Source organism: Carassius gibelio, chromosome B25 (assembly GCF_023724105.1).
Source record: "Carassius gibelio isolate Cgi1373 ecotype wild population from Czech Republic chromosome B25, carGib1.2-hapl.c, whole genome shotgun sequence".
NCBI classification, from domain to species: domain Eukaryota; kingdom Metazoa; phylum Chordata; class Actinopteri; order Cypriniformes; family Cyprinidae; genus Carassius; species Carassius gibelio.
The window spans coordinates 3,748,130-3,764,974 of record NC_068420.1 but is presented as its reverse complement, the minus strand read 5'-3'; the positions used below and the strand labels follow the sequence as shown (position 1 = coordinate 3,764,974).

Below are 16,845 nucleotides of genomic sequence, written 5' to 3'. Positions count from 1 at the left end.
TTTCTCTCTTTTTCTTTTTCTCTGTCTTTTTCTTTATCTTTCTTTCTTTCTTTATCTTTCTCTTGGCCTTTCTCTTTTTTTCTCTTTTTCTTTCTCTTTTTATTTCTTTTTTTTCTCTCTCTTTTTCTTTCTTTTTCTCTCTTTTTCTTTCTGTCTTTTTCTTTCTTTTTCTATTTCTTTCTCCTTTTCTTTCTCTTTCTTTCTTTTTTCTTTATCTTTCTTTCTCTTTTTCTTTCTTTCTCTTGGTCTCTCTCTTTTTATTTCTTTTTCTCTCTCTTTTTCTTTCTTTCTCTTTCTCTTTCTCTGTCTTTTTCTTTCTTTTTTCTTTATCCTTTTCTTTCTTTTTTCTTTTTCTTTCTCTCTCTTTCTTTCTTTGTCTAGAATTCAGAAAACAATACAGTTTTTAGGAACACAGGTTTTTTTTTTAATGGAAAAAAAAAATCTATATAAAAGGCCAGTAATTTTCCCCCAAACACTGAAAATACAGATAGATCTCAGTATGACTTAAGATATGTGTTTTTCTGTTCTTTCTTTTTTTTTTTTTTTGGCAGAAGAATCGTGAAGTAGACCTTAAGCAAATAAACGAGTGAATCACACACTGCTTTAAAACAGATCTCTGTTGGACATGATTCAAGTTAAACGCACAAAAGCCGGCACACAAACATTTATTAACATTGAATCTTAACAAGTTTAGGTGCAATCTGCTATCTCCAACTCTCTTATTATCTGTGTGTGTGTGTGTGTGTGTGTGTGTGTGTGTGTGCGCACATGTGATGGATGTGTGTTGGTTAGTGTGCATCAATTAAAGCAGTGCATTAATATAAAACAGTGATTAAACCGACTTGGAACTACTTGTGCATTAAACAGTTTTACTGCATACCTGCCAGCCAATCAGAATCCAGCAATCAGACAGACCATGGAATAAATAATAGCATACAGTATATAATAAAATCAATATTTAAGCAGTCAAATTATGCATGTATAAACAGTTATGAATCCATAAGCACATCGCAGATTTGTTGTGTGTGTGTGTTTCAGGAAGTTGTTCATCAGGCTATCTTGAGCAGACGCATCCCACACGCACAGGCTTTCCTGCGCAGACGCGGCTGTGTTGAATACAGTCTGGAGGACATCAGGAGGACGGGACTGAGACGCACCTTCACCTGTCTCACTCTCAGAGACCTGCAGCAGGCCAAAACACTGCTGACTCACATGGTACACACTCCAGATCAGCACACACAATATATTCAGCTTGCTTCTTTAGAAGTCTCTTCTGCTCATCAATGCTTCTGTACAATAATAAAACACTGTCTCTGTTGTTAGGGCTTCAATGTGAAGGAGCAGCTCCACAGCATCTGTGTTTTCACAGCCGATCGGGATCTAAGGGCCTTCATGGTGAAAAGAAACCCTTAAAGAGACAGATATGTTGTGTTTTGAGGAGTGTTTGCTCCCTGTGGTTGAATATGTGCATCTGTGTAGTCCTACATCTGCTGTGCTGGTGTTTGCAGGTGGAGGAGCTGCAGAAGCAGAGTTTCCTCTCGTCTGAAGAGCTGCAGCAGGTGGAGTTTATTCACACCATTAATAACTTGTGCTCCACACCTGCCACGAGATGCTCCAGCCGTCTGGACACCAGCAGGCAAGCCTTTCTCTCTGATTTTCCTCTTCAGATGTTGTTTCTCATCTTTTCGTCAGCAACATTTTCCAACAACTAAATCTCTTTTTGAAAAACTATGACCAAAATCTACTGACATTTGCATCAACGAATAAACATGAGATCAAAAATGCATCTTACTATTCATGTGAACACAGTCGATTATGTCTTCAGTATTTAATACTGTAAAGCTTTTCTGACATGATTTGTATTGTTAAAAGCACTATATAAATAAAGGTGACCTGACTTAAACGTAAACTTGAACGTGAAGAGAATATGGGACATGTATTAATGCATTGCATCCATGCATTCGGTTTTAAAGGGACAGCGGCGTAATTTAGTTGCTATTGTCCGAGTCACTGATGTTAATCAAGCAACAAAAGACAGAAAATCCCTTACTGCTCTTGACTCAATCACTTTAGTAGCCCTAATAAATCAAAGCTATGCAGTGAGTTTGTAAATGGCAGGTGATTGTGTTTCCAGGGTTGTTCAGATGAGCCGGTCTGATCCGGAGAGCAGGCGTCTGCTGCAGGAGATCACACAGGAGCCGGACTCGTCCTCCTGCAGCTCTCTACTGGATCCTGTGCGTCTGGACTGGGTCAGATACTGGGACAGAGACACGCAGAGCTCCATCCTTCTGTCCCGACTGCAGCCGTCCGGTCAGTTCATCACCGCTCCACGCTTCAGTGATCACACAAACAGTGTCGGGGTATAAAGCAATAACCGCTGTGAAGCTGTGGTTTACAGTGAATTTATAACCACGTCGTAACATGGCCTCTTAACTGTTATAAATTCACTGCAAACTACAGCTTCACAGGGGTTATTGCTTTCATAAAGCTGTTATTCCATATACGTAGTAAGGTTTCACAAAATAAAGTGTAATGATATTAATAAAAACAGAATTCTCAGAAACAGCTGTGGTTCCAATACAGTGGTTGCCGAGCAACACACAGACGTAAACAAAGGTGTGTGTTACTTTGTAGCTAATCTACAACAGCTTTGAACGTGGCTTAGCCAATCAGAGTCAAGGAGCGGAACTCTCGGCTGTATAATGTTACTTTTAAAAGTAATGCATTACAGTAATGAGTTACTCCCTAAAAAGTAACTAGTTGCATTGCTTACAGTGTTTGGGGACACGTCATTTCATTTATAAAATAAATGTAACCGTGAACCGTTAGTTATTGAGAAAAATGTGTAATTGAATTAATAACGAAAATTGTAACGATTTAAACCGCAAATACACGTATAGATTTATTTGATTTCTTTCAGAAATTTCAGTGACTTCAATGTTTCAGGAGTTTAAGAAGACACATGCTCATTCAATAACTGTTTTGTTTGTTTATGTATATGCTTTATATTTTAAAAATATAGCTAAAAATATTAAATATATTTAAAAATATTCCAAGGCATTGTAAGATGTCGGTGTGTCTGTCATAGCTACGCAAAGATTTTAATTTAAAAACAGTATCATAGCCATTAAACTACTTTATGGTATGATATTAAACCTGTATTTAACCTCAGAACGGTCTCGAAGTGTGAAGAAGTGCTAAAATCTTGTGGTGGCTGTGCTTTAATATTACAATTTTAATAACTTAATGCAAGTTATGAAGGATTTTAGTAATCAGTGTTGAGTACTATGGTAAACCGCATGATTTAAATGTTTCAAAATGATTAATTTTTGAAAACATCCATTAGAAATGTAGAAATGTAGTCAGTTGAAATAGTTACACTGCGGATTACGTTTTAAACAGGGTAACGTGTAATCTGTAACCTATTTCATGTCCAAAGTTACCTTCTCAACACTGATTACTTCTTATGGAAAGTAATGACTTTTTCAGGTTAAAATAAATTTCTGAAACACAGAACTCTTTTATTTATTAAGTTTTTTATTAATTTCTCAAAAGATGTCATAAATCATCTCAAACTCAAAAGCAAGAAATAATAAAGAAATATTTTTTTTTCACGGAGGACTTAAAAAAAGTAAGGCAGGTTATAAAATTAATTTACATTTTGAAAAAATGAAAGACAATTTTAAAATTAATTACTAATTTGATTCGTTTTAATTTAATTATTATTAGTATGAATTACTTAATTTTATTTAATTACATTTTTTTATCAAGCTTATTATATTCAAATAGGATCACAAACCTGTCAATAACGTATCCAGGTTTCATTTTACCTCAAAATAAAAAGAAAGAAATAATAAATAAAATTTTGCATAAAGCTAATTAAGCTTTTTTTATAAGCTTAATTTCTTTATGTAAAATGTAAATTATTATTTCTTGGTTTTTATTTTAAGGTGATATTTATATGTATGTAAAATAAATGTACATAATATGTAAATATATGTATGTATTTGGATCAAAGCGTCTGCTAAATGACTATATATGTATAAAATATAGTCGGTTTGAAGGAAGAGATGTTAAGGATGTGTTTGTTGTGTTGTAGCTCAGGGTTCGTGGGATGCCTCTGTTCTCTGGTCGTATCTCACCTCTCTTCACGATGGTGTCCGAGCCTCGGCGTGGGTTCACAGCTCGACCGCGGCTGACGCCCCCTGCTGGCCTGCGCTCACACCACACATCATCAACCACCACAGCCGCTGCGGACGCTACCTGCGGGATCAGATCCTGGACCTGCTCGCCCGGTCAGAGCCGCTCACATTCACACCAGATACAGACCACAAGACCAGTCATAAGGGTTAATTTAGTGAAATAGAGATCCATTCAACGCCTGAATAAATCGTCTCTCCATTTATAATGTGTGGTTTGTTAGGAGGACAATATTTGTCTGAGATCTGGAATCTGAGAGAGCAAAAAATCTAAACATTGAGAAAATCACCTTTTAAAGTTGTTCAAATGAAGCTCTTAGCAAAACATATATAAGTTTTGATATATTTACAGTAGGAAATTTACAAAATATCTTCATGAGATGTGAGTTTTACTTAATATCCTAATGATTTTTGTCATAAAAGAAAAATGGATAATTTTGACCTATATAAAGGATTTTTGGCTATTGCTACAAAAATATACCCCAGTACCTATAGACTGCTTTTGTGCTCCAGGGTCACGTTTGACTAGGGCTGAGATGATAAATCAATGCAGAATCGATTTGTGATTTCTTCTGAATGCATTGTGATTTCAATCTGATTCTGAGCTTAGCTTTTAACAGTAGATGGCGCTCTACTCTAGTTTTTATCCGCACACTCAAATGCTCATGAAGAAGTGCGCTTGTGTAATTTCACCAAGGCTCAGAATGCTTGTAATTCGCTTCAACCTTTTCGAATTTTATGAATGATTATTTTAGGATCAAGTTTAAGGATTTGGAAACGAGCAGAGTACGGCCGTTTCTAAAGCATGCAGCGCCATCTGCTGTTCAAAACTAAGCTCAGAATCGATTCAAGAAAGAGTCGCGACACATTTTCACTATATTTGACCTGAAAGCACTGATGTTGGTCTGTTTGTGTTCAGTCAGGGCCTGTTTGTGCAGTCCGAGTTGGAGGACTTCCAGCAGTTGCTCTGGCGACTGGGTCAGGCCGGAGGAGTGATGCATCATGGGAAGGATCCTCCTGTGCCACAGGAGCAGGAGTTTCACCAGCGCTTCGTCCTGCACTGTCTGGAGAACAGCCTGCAGTACCTGCTCTACTGTTACCTGGAGCACTACAGGTGAGAGAAGCAGGGCTGGGATATCCAGAATCATCACCGTCAATCTCCAATCTTCTTTTGTTTCAAGCTTAAAGCCAGATTACTGCTCCAGAGGGAAGGTTTGTTGAAACCAGTCAAAATAAAGATAAAATAAATTAAAAATCAAATGTATTTCATAGTTTATGCACGTTCTAATGAGTGGCATTGCTTAAATCAAGAAACCGTTTTTTGTTGCTTGAGAATAATAATAATAATAATTTTAATAATATCACTTTGTTGAAATGCAAATGTGATAGTAACTTGTGTTAGGATGCAGATGTAGATTTCTGTTCATTATCAAAATCAGTAACATCTGTAAACATTGTAGCAATTGTCATTTTTATTAACTTCTATGTGTGTGTATATACACATTTTTTTATTTATTTGTTTTAGCTCTACTTTTGATATCTTTTTATAAAAAAAAAAAAAAATTTATATGTTAGTATTTATTGCATTTTCTATGATGCTATGAAATATAACATTTATTTTGTACATTGTTTTATATTAATGTAATTTAAAAAAATCAGTATTTTAAATTGATATTATTAATTCATTTTTATCTCTTACATTTATTTTATATTTTATGTCATGCATTTATTTTGATTTTACTTATTTCTGTTTATTTTTCCCCTTTATTATTATTTTTTTAATTCTATTATTATTAATTTTCTGAAGATTTTTCCCGAAATACAGTGTGTATAATCATTTGTTTAATTTTCTTTTTTTATTAGTTTTTATTTAATACATTTTTGTTTAATTTCATTTTATTTTTATAATTTAATTATTTTGTAATTCATATTATTATTAGTCATTCATTTTAGGAAGCTCCTTTCCATTTAATTATTATTATTATTATTCTGATTATTATTTAAATGAAGCTGTTTTCCAGAGATGAATAGCTGTATTTCAGCAGGGCGTTCGGGCCTCGTCTCATCTCATTCATCTCATGTCGTTCAGGTTAACTCCCGGGAACTGCCCGCTCCTGACCGACAGGAACCTGTTGGAGAGTTTCCCCTGGTTTGAGATGATGCTGAAATTACAGAAAATCACCAGAGACCTGACAGGTGAGCGTGTTCTTATGTGATTCTGTTGTAGATGACTGTGAAGCGAGGCTGTAGTGTGTGTTGTGCAGGAGTTGATCGGTGCGGTGCGGTGTGTGTGTGTGGTGTTTCAGAGCCGGAGCGGGTGTTCGGGGCCAGTCTGACAGCGGCGCAGGTTCTGCTCCCCGGGAGTCAAGCCAGCATCAGCAGCATGTTACTGGAGGGTCACAGTCTGCTCGCCCTCTCCACCATCATGTTCAGACCGGGCGGCATCGACCAGGTCCTCCTGCTTCTGTCCTTTAGTGCTCGACCATTCATCCAAAAGAAATCGAAACATGAATTTTCCTATGTTTTTTTTTTTTTTTTATCCTGTTAAAGCGTATCTACTTGCGTATCGTTGCTCTTTTGTTGATTTTTACTACTTCCTTTGTGCTCATTTGTACGTCACTTCTGCTAAACGTCTGTAATTGTATTAATGGACCCTTTTCACAAGTTTGTGATGACAGTTTGACAGTCATCAGCGTCGTAAATCCTCAAGCTTTTCATATTTGTTACAACTATTTGTTGCGCTATATCCTCTTTGCATCAAATTTCACTAACACTAGTTAAGGCTAATGCGAGGGTGTCTATGGGAGGGGACGGTAAATCATCGTTTTCTCTTTTGATATCAGTCGCTCTCTGTTTTTTCCCTTTTGTCATGCTATTTGAGCTAATGGGGATGGACAGAATATATTTGTGGTACTCTCCCATTCATTGCTCTTTAAGTTAACCCAACTATGACGACTTCCACCGCTGAGGAACCTGGAAATTTAAGTGTAGCCAGCTTTTGTTTACAGTAGCAGGTTGGCATCGCAACGTTTGGATTTGATCAGCAGTGTTCTGTTTACATTTATAACACCGAGAGTTCCGCTCCTTGACTCTGATTGGCTGAGCCGTGTTCAAAGCTGTTGTAAATTAGCTACAAAGTAACATACACTTTTGTTTACTTCTGTGTGTTGCTCGGCAACCGCTGTATTGGAACCACCACTGTTTCTGAGGAACTACATTGTTTGGTGAAAGAATACTGTTTTTATTAATATCACTACACTTTATTTAGTCGGTTTTATTTTGTGAAACTTTCACCATTTTATAATAGCAATAAGCCCCATGAAGCAGTGGTTTACAGTGAATTTATAACGGCTAAGGGCCGATGATACGACATTATTAAAACATTTGTTTACAGGAGATGCAAGTTTCTACCTTTCACGTTACATTTTTTAAAAATAATATTCATTTGCAAGAGTTATTTTCTACTTTTTAAAATATTTAAAATGTGTTTTGTTTGTAAGAGATGCTGGTTATTATCTACTTTTGACGTGACACTATTATTATTATTTTTTTATTTTTTTTGCAAAAAAGTTAAAATAAAAGGAATCCATTATTTCATAAAATTTTTGTATAAATCACATATTAAAAGTTTGGTATATTTACAGTGCAAACCTTACAAGGACAAAACATTTTTTTAAATAAAATTCTCATAATGGAGATAAATTGTTTGATTGATTGGGGTTTTGATTTTAGGTCACATCACCCATGAAGATTGCATTGGTCTTATTCTTAATCCGAGAGTGTCTTCTCATCTCCGTGTGATGTTGTGTGTGTTGTTGGCAGGCCGTGCGCGAGGGCGAGCGTGGTCAGGACCCGCTGAGCAGAGTCGACCCCCAGCTGCTGAGAATGGCCCTCGGTGCATATCCCAAACTCAGAACGGCCCTGTTCCCTCAGAGCGGCCCGCGCTGCGATGTGTCCCTCTACCACCTCCTGCAGGTACTGCTGCATCCCTCACAGCTTTTGACACGTTGTTTCAGATAAAATACGGTACTGCAGGTATTACAAGCCTGTGAACGGTGATTTGCAAGCGAAAACAACAGTTTATACAAACACACACACACACTTACAGTAGAAAAACAAAAAATAAACAAATGTATAAAAACATGAAAATTTATACACTAATAAATAGTATATAGGGCTAAAAAGAAGTTGCGCATTATATTTTTTTTATAATAATTTATCATTTAATTTCGTTAAATTACACACACACACACACACACACACGTGTGTGTATATATATATATAATTTGCAAATTAATTTTCAAGAATTGACCTTTATTTAGTTGTTGAGCCCTGAAAGTGAATTCTTTGCAGAAGTATTTCATCATAATTGCATCTTTCTGTTGTTAAAGTGCTCAGAAACAGTATTTGTTTAATAAACCGAATCGAGTCGCAAGCTGCTCTGAAGCATTTCTGCTGAGCCTGAAGTTAATGTTGATGAGTGTAAATGATCAGACACAGCCGCTTGTGTTCTAATGGACACTGAGAGTGAGAGTGAGTCCATCTGTGTGTGTGTGTGTGTGTGTGTGTGTGTGTGTTTACCGCCTGCAGCGTGTATCATTCATTCTCAGCTCATTACTTTCAGCAACAGCACACTCCATCCTCAAAATAATCTTCAGCAGATTTTAGCAGGTATTTTTTGGAAACAGATCCATGTCTTCCACTCAAATCAGCTTCAGTGTTTCTCAGATCGCTTGCATTTTATATATATATATATATATATATATATATATATATATATATATATATATATATATATATAATTAACATTTAATATAGTGGAATTTTGTATTTTTTAAATTAACATTCAGTAAATTAACCAAATACGTATAGAATTAATATATAGGGGTATATGTAAAGAATTGTATATAATTAATTAAATATATAAGTATTAACCAGTTTTTTTAAAAGGCTAATTATTTATAAATTTCATATATGAATAGACACTATAATAAATTTACTGGAAATTCATTCATTTTCATTAATTCTTGTAATTAATTTCCTTAAAATAATGAAATATTTATTGAATTAATATCTAAAATTGTGTGAGCAATTCTATACAATTAAATAAATATTTAAGCATCAATGCATTTCTAGAAAATGTTAATAATTCATACAATATATAGATGCACATTTTACAATTAATTTTTGAAATGAGATTCCAGTAAAATAACCAGACATTTATTGAAATATATAAAAAATATCTGTCAATTAATTCAATAAAATTAATATGAGTATTAGTATTAAAAAAATATAATTTTATTAAGTGTGCATATGCAAAATATTCAATAAAAATCATAAATAAAATAGATAGATATACAATTAATTGATATTTAAGTATCAATACGATTTTAGAAAATGTTAATGATTTTTAGAAAGTATAGAAACAAAGTGTAAATTATTTTAATTTTAAATGTGTGTGTGTTTATGTGCATGTACGCTTCATCTCACTTAATAATTTTTTCTTTTCACTTGGATTTCGATGGTCTCAGAACTAGAGATTTGATGGTTTATTGAACATAGTCAGACAAGCGTGCAGAAGCACGTGAATCTGATGCAGCAGATTGATGCTGTGAGATGGTGAGGAGATGACAGCAGGAGTTTAATGCATTGTGTGCTCTTCCATCGGCAGGCTTTGCATCCTCTGGATCCCTCCAGACTGTTCGGATGGCAGTCGGCCAACGCCACGGGCGGCAGCGGTAGGAGCTCCACACGTTACTGTGAGGACACTGTGAGATGCTCCTGTTTAACTGACTGAAGTGTGTGTTTGTGATGTTTTCCAGAAGCGTCCAGCGAGCTGCCGCACTTCTCCAGCTCTCAGCTCGTCAGTAAGTTCGCCGTCGTTGAGAATCTGGACTTCCTGTATTACCTGAGTCACGGACGGCCGGCGTTCGCTTTCGGGGTTTTCCTCACGCAGCAGCTGATCGACTGCAGCAACGTGAAGCTTCAGTGAGTCCAGCTCTCAGAGACACAGCTGACCGCTCAGACCACACACGATGCTCTCCTCAGAGTCACGCTTTCACTGTAAACTAGCATCCAAAACATCCCAACTATACAGTTATATATATATAACATTTCATGTAATGTGTAATTATACAATTATATTCAGAAAACTTATTGAGAATATTTAAAAATCTAAAGTTAAGGATATGTAAATGATGCAGAATATGTCAAATATTTTTTCTATAAAATACTAATTTTGAAAAAAAAAATAGTGCAAAATATTGTGAAAATTAATTGTCTCTGAAGATTTTTCCCCTAAATAAACTAAACATTTTAACAATTAATGCATATAAAATATGCATGTAAAATAAATATAAATAAATGTTATATAAATTGTATAGTAATTAATGCAATTAATGCATATAAAAATAAAATATGCATGTAAAATAAATATAAATACATGTTATATAAATTGTATAGTAATTAATGCATATAAAAAATAAAATATTCATGTAAAATAAATATAAATACATGTTATATAAATTGTATAGTAATTAATGCATATAAAAAATAAAATATGCATGTAAAATAAATATAAATAAATGTTGTATAAATTGTATATTAAATTATAATTATATTTTTATTTATATAATATGTGTTTATACACGCATATATTTATAATCAATGTATATTTTTTTATAATGTGTTAATAAATTATTTTAGCAAATTAACTACAAAACATGTTTTATTTATAGAATTTAAATGGGATTAAATATAGAATTAAATATTTTTTATTTATAGAATAAATACACAATCATTAATTTAAATAATAATGATAACACTAATGTAACAATTTCTAAAATGTTAACTCAAATTTATATATTATGTATTAATAAATATTAAAATGTGAAGAAAATAAATACAGCGAGAGAGTGCATCTGTGCACACTAATTATCATCACAAATTAGCAAAAAAAAAACATGTATAATGCAGTGTATTTGTGTGTGTTATCAGGGTGTCTCTGGCTGCGGATCAGGCGTACTCGCTGGGCCTGTTGAACTTCAGCAGCGCGTGTGTGTCGGCGGCGTGTGTGTGTTTCTGCGAGCTGCTGGGTGTGTGTAGCCTGAAGCTGAGGGTGGATCTCTGTGTGCTGAACCTCATCCTCAGACTCTGGACTCAGACGTGCACAGAGGAGGAGCACAGAGACGTCTCTTCACTGCGGCAGACGCTCGGTACCTGACGCACTGCACTCACTCAGTCTCGTCTCGTCTCTGTTAGAGAGCGCTCGCTCACTTCTCTCTCTGTTCCAGTGGAAAAGGCCGGGAAGCTGGTCAGCGGTGAGAAGCCAAGCGCTCAGGAGCTGCTGGTTCATCTGGAGACGGCCGTCAGAGACGCTCTGGAGAAGAAAGGCATCTGTCGGTCAGTGTGCTGCACACAAACATGTTGAGGAATTGATTTTTGTTATTTAACTAATATGGAATTTAAAGGGCTAGTTCGCCCAAAAATGAAAATTCGCTTATGTTTTACTCACCCTGAAAGCATCCTAGGTATGTTTGATTTCTTCTCTTCTTCGCATACGTCCAAAGACATCCATCCGAGAAAACAGAATTTATAACATTTGCAAATATGGATATTTTAATTTACAAAAACGCATGGATTCACTACAGGAGGTCTTTATTCACCCCCGGAGCCGCGTGAGGGACGTTTTATGACAGATGCGCTTTATTTGATGTCTTTTGGACTGTTGACCAAAAACACACTTTCTTTTTTTATTGCCATTCTGTCCCTAATTCCACACAAGGAAATTATATTTATTTTTGATTTAACTTATTTTTATGTCATTTATTTTCTGGAATTTCTTTTAATGAATCTAAACAAAATAACACATTTAATTAATAAAAAATAAAGTGACATTTAAATGAATTTTCTTCAGGCCAAAATCATTGTTGAAAATGCAAAAGCATTTAAATTTGTTGCATATATTTTTATATATTGACTTTTTTTTAGTTTTAGTAATTTTATCATGTTGTTTTGTCATTTTTAGATTTTTTTTTCATATATTTATACTTGGTGTTAATGTATTTTTATGTCAGCTTTAGTACTTCAACTTCAACTCATTTTAATTAATTTAGTTGACAAGGCAGCATTTCTATTTTTTGTGTGTTCTTCTGTGTTTGTATCAGATCGTCGTTCGAGGCGGCGCAGGAGTGGGCACTTCCTGTCCAGTTCTGTCATCTGCACGCTCTTCCTCTAAGCCCCGCCTTCCCACAGGACTGTGCTCGTGACGGACAGTGGCTCAACTTCCTGTTGTTTGTACAGCTGCACAATTATCCGCTACAACAGGTGTGTCCGCTACACCTGTATTTATATGTGTATATATATACGTGCATATATCATTATATTGATTTTATAAACAGTGTGATTAAAATAACTACTTTTTTTTTTTACATCACATTCACAACTCCCAATCCTTCTGCTGGTTGGTGCAGGTCAGATCTCTGGCAGCTGGTTTCAGTCCGGCTCTGCAGTCGCACATCTCTCTGGCTTTCCAAGATCTTCTCCCGACCGGCTCCCATCAGGCTCTGGAGGATCCAGGGAGCGTCGCTCGTGCTCTCCCCCGAGACGAGAGCCCCGAACCCCCCAGAGAGCTGTTCCAGGTGCTGCTGGAGAGCCAGGAGAAGCCCAGTCCCTGGAGGTTCCTGCTGTCTGAAGCCGTCCGTCAGCGCAGTCCTGCTCTGTCCGTGCTGGCGGCCTGCCATCAGGTCTGAGCTCCACCGATCCCATGCTCTCAGTGTTGGGAAACAACTAGTTACTTACTTAGTGTGTGTGTGTGTGTGTGTGGTTTGATTGACAGGCCGCCGAGCTGCTGCAGTGTCTCTGCGTGTGGATCCTGGCGTCTGTCGGCGATGATGTCACTCAGGAAGCCACCGCCCACATCCAGGAGAGCCCCGCCCATCACGTGTGGAACCTCCACGATCTCTCCGTCCTGTGGAAGACGCTGCTGTGCAGGAGCAAGATCAGGCCTCTGATTCGTGGATTCCAGCTGTTCCAGAGGGTAAGAGGCTCTCTGATTGGACAGATCTACTGGTCTGGAACTGAAATGCAGAGCACGAGGAGTTTCTTTGCCATGCACAACAATTTTAGCATCTATTATATTTTTCATCTATACACTTTATTGGCAACAATATATTATTATATTTTATGTAAAATTATCATATTATTTGTTTGCAGGTGTCCATGTTTCTTTCACAAAATATATTGTTCAGTGCTTTTTAAGTGTTATTTATATATTATTGTAGTATTTATTTATTTATTTATTTAGAAAAGTTAATTTTAATTACAGATTTTATTTTAATTTAGTTTACATTTTAGTAATCTTATTGTCTTTGAGTACCTTTTCTGTAATATATTTTGTTTAGCTTTGTTTTCGTTTTATGTATGTACGTGTGTGTGTGTGTGTCTGTGTCTGTGTGTGTGTATATATGTGTATATATATATATATATATATATATATATATATATATATATATATGTATGTATATATATATATATATATATATATATATATATATATATATATATATATATATATATATATATATATATATATATATATACATATATACATAATTTTTTAAGGTAATTGACTTTTTTCCATTTTTCTTTTTTACATAAATATGTATTTTAGTATTATATATAATATAATTTATATATTACGTTTAAGTAATGTATTGTTTCTGTAATTTATTTTATTCTTTTCTATTTAGCTTAGATTTTATATTTATAAACCTTATATTTATATAATTTTTTAAAATTCAATTTTCACTTAAGTTTTTAAGATAAATAAATTTGCAGGTGTTCATCTTACTTTTTTACATAAATATGTTGTTCAGTGTTATTTTAATATTATGAACATTTAGTGTTAATAGTATTTTTTTTTTATTAATTATACTTTTTGTTAAACTTATTTCAGTCAATATGTTTTGTAGAAACAATGCTACATTTTATATTTCCGGATTCTTTGATGAAGAAAGTTCAAAAGAACAGCATTTATTTGAAATAGAATCTTTTGTAACATTATAAACGTTTGTTACTTTTGATCAATTGAAGTATTAATTTCCTCAAAACAGAGAAGGTTTTGAAAGGAAGTGTGTCAGATGTGATTTCCCGCTTGTCTCTGGCAGGAGTCTCCGCTGATCTCCATGCTGCACATGTACGAGTTCTGCTCCGACTACAAAGACTATCAGCGAGCCAAAGACAAACTGCTGGACTTCCAGAAGTGTTTGCTCAATGTAAGTCTCTCCGCTGTCACTCAGGCTCCGTCTGCTGGTCCCTGCTGACCCCGTGTGTGTGTGTGTGTGTGTGTGTGTGTGCAGTTGCGCAGCAGCAGTGTGGTGTTGAGCTCAGATGTGCTGCCGGTTCAGTGGGTGGAGTCTCAGGCTTCGGTTCTGCTGCTGACGCTCCTGAAGCAGAGCAGGACTCAGTACGAGCTGCGCCGGCTGCTTCAGCTGCTCGTGGACATGGAGCGCCTGCTCAAATCCAACGGTCAGACCCTCACCTCCTGCTCTACAACACATTCAGCACTGGGGAACAAGACGTTTGGAAGAATTAGGACTTTTTTGAAAGAAAAAGTTGTGTTTGATCAAAAATACAAAAAAAAAATTATTACAATTTAAATTACGTACCTCGGTTTTGACGTCAGGGTTCAGTTTGTTTTCAGTATGCATGGAGAAAGACTAGTGGTTTACTGAAAAAGTTGCTCTTAAAACGAAAATGCTTAATAATTAACTTTCAATTTTAATAAAAAAATCACAGTATTACTGTTTTTACTGTATAAATGCAAAGTTTTTAAATTAAACCGAAAATGTAAAAAATAAAAAATTACAACTAAAACAGAAAATATAAAAAAAATTAAAACTAATAATAATTAAAAATAATTTAAAACTGAAAAAATAAAAAAATAAATTAAAATGAAAACCGAAAATATTAAAACAATTTAGATATATAAAATTAAAAGGAAAACAGAAAATATAAAAAAAATTAAAAACCAAAAACCAAAAGTAAAATATTACATTGAAATGAAAACAGAAAATATATATTTAAAAAATCCAAAAATAAAACAAATAAAATATTAAATTAAAATGAAAACAGAAAAAAAAAAATTAAATTAAACCAAAATTATATTAAAAAGGAAATATTAAAAAATCCAAAAATAAAACAAATAAAATATTAAATTAAAATGAAAACAGATTTTTTTTTTTTAAATTAAACAAAAATTATATTATAAAGGAAATATAAAAAAATCCAAAAATAAAAAAATTAATATTAAATTAAAATGAAAACAGGAAATATATAAAAAACTAAAATATAAAATGAAAATGAAAACGGCAAATATAAAAAAAAAAAAAATTTAAACCAAAAATATTTAAAAAAAGGAAATATTTAATCAAACGAAAACAGGAAATATAAAAAAATATATATAACATTTAAATGACAACAAGAAATATAAAAAACTAAAATATTAAAAATGAAAACAGAAAATATTAAAAAAACTAAAATATTAAATGAAAGTCAAAACAAGAAATGTTAAAAAACAAAAATATTAAATGAAAATGAAAACAGGAAAGGTTACAAAATGAAAACTGAAACTATAACAATATGAAAAGAATGTATTTTCAATCTAAATTGCGATAACGTTTCGGAGTATCTAGATGCAGTCTCGGTGAGCAGCAGAGACCATCATCAGATCACAGTGATGATCCAGACGTTCCTCTGTGTGCAGGTCCTGACTTCAGGAAGCTCAGTCAGCTGAGTCAGGTGCTGTCAGACACTCCTGTGCCTCTGTCTGCGTGTCTGCTGGAGCAGTACTCCAGCGCAGGTCTGCAGGACGAGTGCAGGACCATCATGCAGCAGCTGCAGGACCTCGGCCTCTTCACACAGGCCAGGAGCGTCGCACAGCTGGCCGAGCTGCCCCTCGACTGCCTGATCATTAATGAGGTCAGCCACCAACATCCAGTGGTGTCAAAAGTACTGACATTCATTACTTGAGTAGAAGTATAGATACTAGGGTTTAAAAAGACTTTTGTAGAAGTTGAAGTATCAACTCAAGCTTTTTACTCAAGTAAAAGTGTAAAAGTACTGGTTTAAAAAACTACTTAAAGTATAAAAGTAAAAGTAATGTAAGGGGGAAAAATGCCATTAAGAACAAAAGCTTAGGCCGCACCACAGGGGCCTATTGTGCACTACCCCACCTCCTCAAAATATCAATAACCTTTAATGGAATGTAAATGTACTGTACATCCAAGCTTAGCTGCAGGAATCTGCGAGGGCAATGGACAAGAACATTGGTGCAGACTTAGTGACAATTACACTTGTATGGCTGTCTATTTACAATAAACATTATAGTGCTGTCAAAATGAATGATTAATCCAAGTGATTAATCAAAAACTAAAACTGAAAAATAAGTCATAATCCTGATACCTTCTTGATTGATAGCTTCTTGTATTCGGTACATCTGCTATGCACCTAAACTGTGCCTGAACCAATACTTAAAAAAAAAAAAAGAACCACAAAAAAAAAAAAAAAAAAAAACTATGGATAAGTTTAAAGAACATTACAAATATTTAAAATAAATCCATAGCTTTCACCCTGGATGCTCTCATTT

At 34.5% G+C, this 16,845-nt stretch overlaps 1 protein-coding gene across 3 annotated transcripts in view; it reads left to right on the top strand.

Annotated features, from left to right (window-relative positions):
- The window catches only part of spg11 (SPG11 vesicle trafficking associated, spatacsin), a 40,938-nt gene that overhangs the window by 8,680 nt on the left and 15,413 nt on the right, over positions 1–16,845 (top strand). For all 3 annotated transcript variants that reach the window (XM_052597258.1, XM_052597257.1, XM_052597256.1), the window contains exons 11-29: positions 1,039–1,215; positions 1,324–1,395; positions 1,509–1,636; positions 2,135–2,310; positions 4,100–4,295; positions 5,119–5,313; positions 6,289–6,395; positions 6,506–6,651; positions 8,022–8,174; positions 9,871–9,937; positions 10,022–10,187; positions 11,196–11,413; positions 11,492–11,600; positions 12,365–12,524; positions 12,671–12,943; positions 13,036–13,236; positions 14,366–14,473; positions 14,558–14,726; positions 15,964–16,178. In XM_052597258.1, coding sequence (XP_052453218.1) covers positions 1,039–1,215; positions 1,324–1,395; positions 1,509–1,636; positions 2,135–2,310; positions 4,100–4,295; positions 5,119–5,313; positions 6,289–6,395; positions 6,506–6,651; positions 8,022–8,174; positions 9,871–9,937; positions 10,022–10,187; positions 11,196–11,413; positions 11,492–11,600; positions 12,365–12,524; positions 12,671–12,943; positions 13,036–13,236; positions 14,366–14,473; positions 14,558–14,726; positions 15,964–16,178 — 3,036 coding nt within the window. The remainder of the gene's footprint in view (positions 1–1,038; positions 1,216–1,323; positions 1,396–1,508; positions 1,637–2,134; positions 2,311–4,099; positions 4,296–5,118; positions 5,314–6,288; positions 6,396–6,505; positions 6,652–8,021; positions 8,175–9,870; positions 9,938–10,021; positions 10,188–11,195; positions 11,414–11,491; positions 11,601–12,364; positions 12,525–12,670; positions 12,944–13,035; positions 13,237–14,365; positions 14,474–14,557; positions 14,727–15,963; positions 16,179–16,845) is intronic.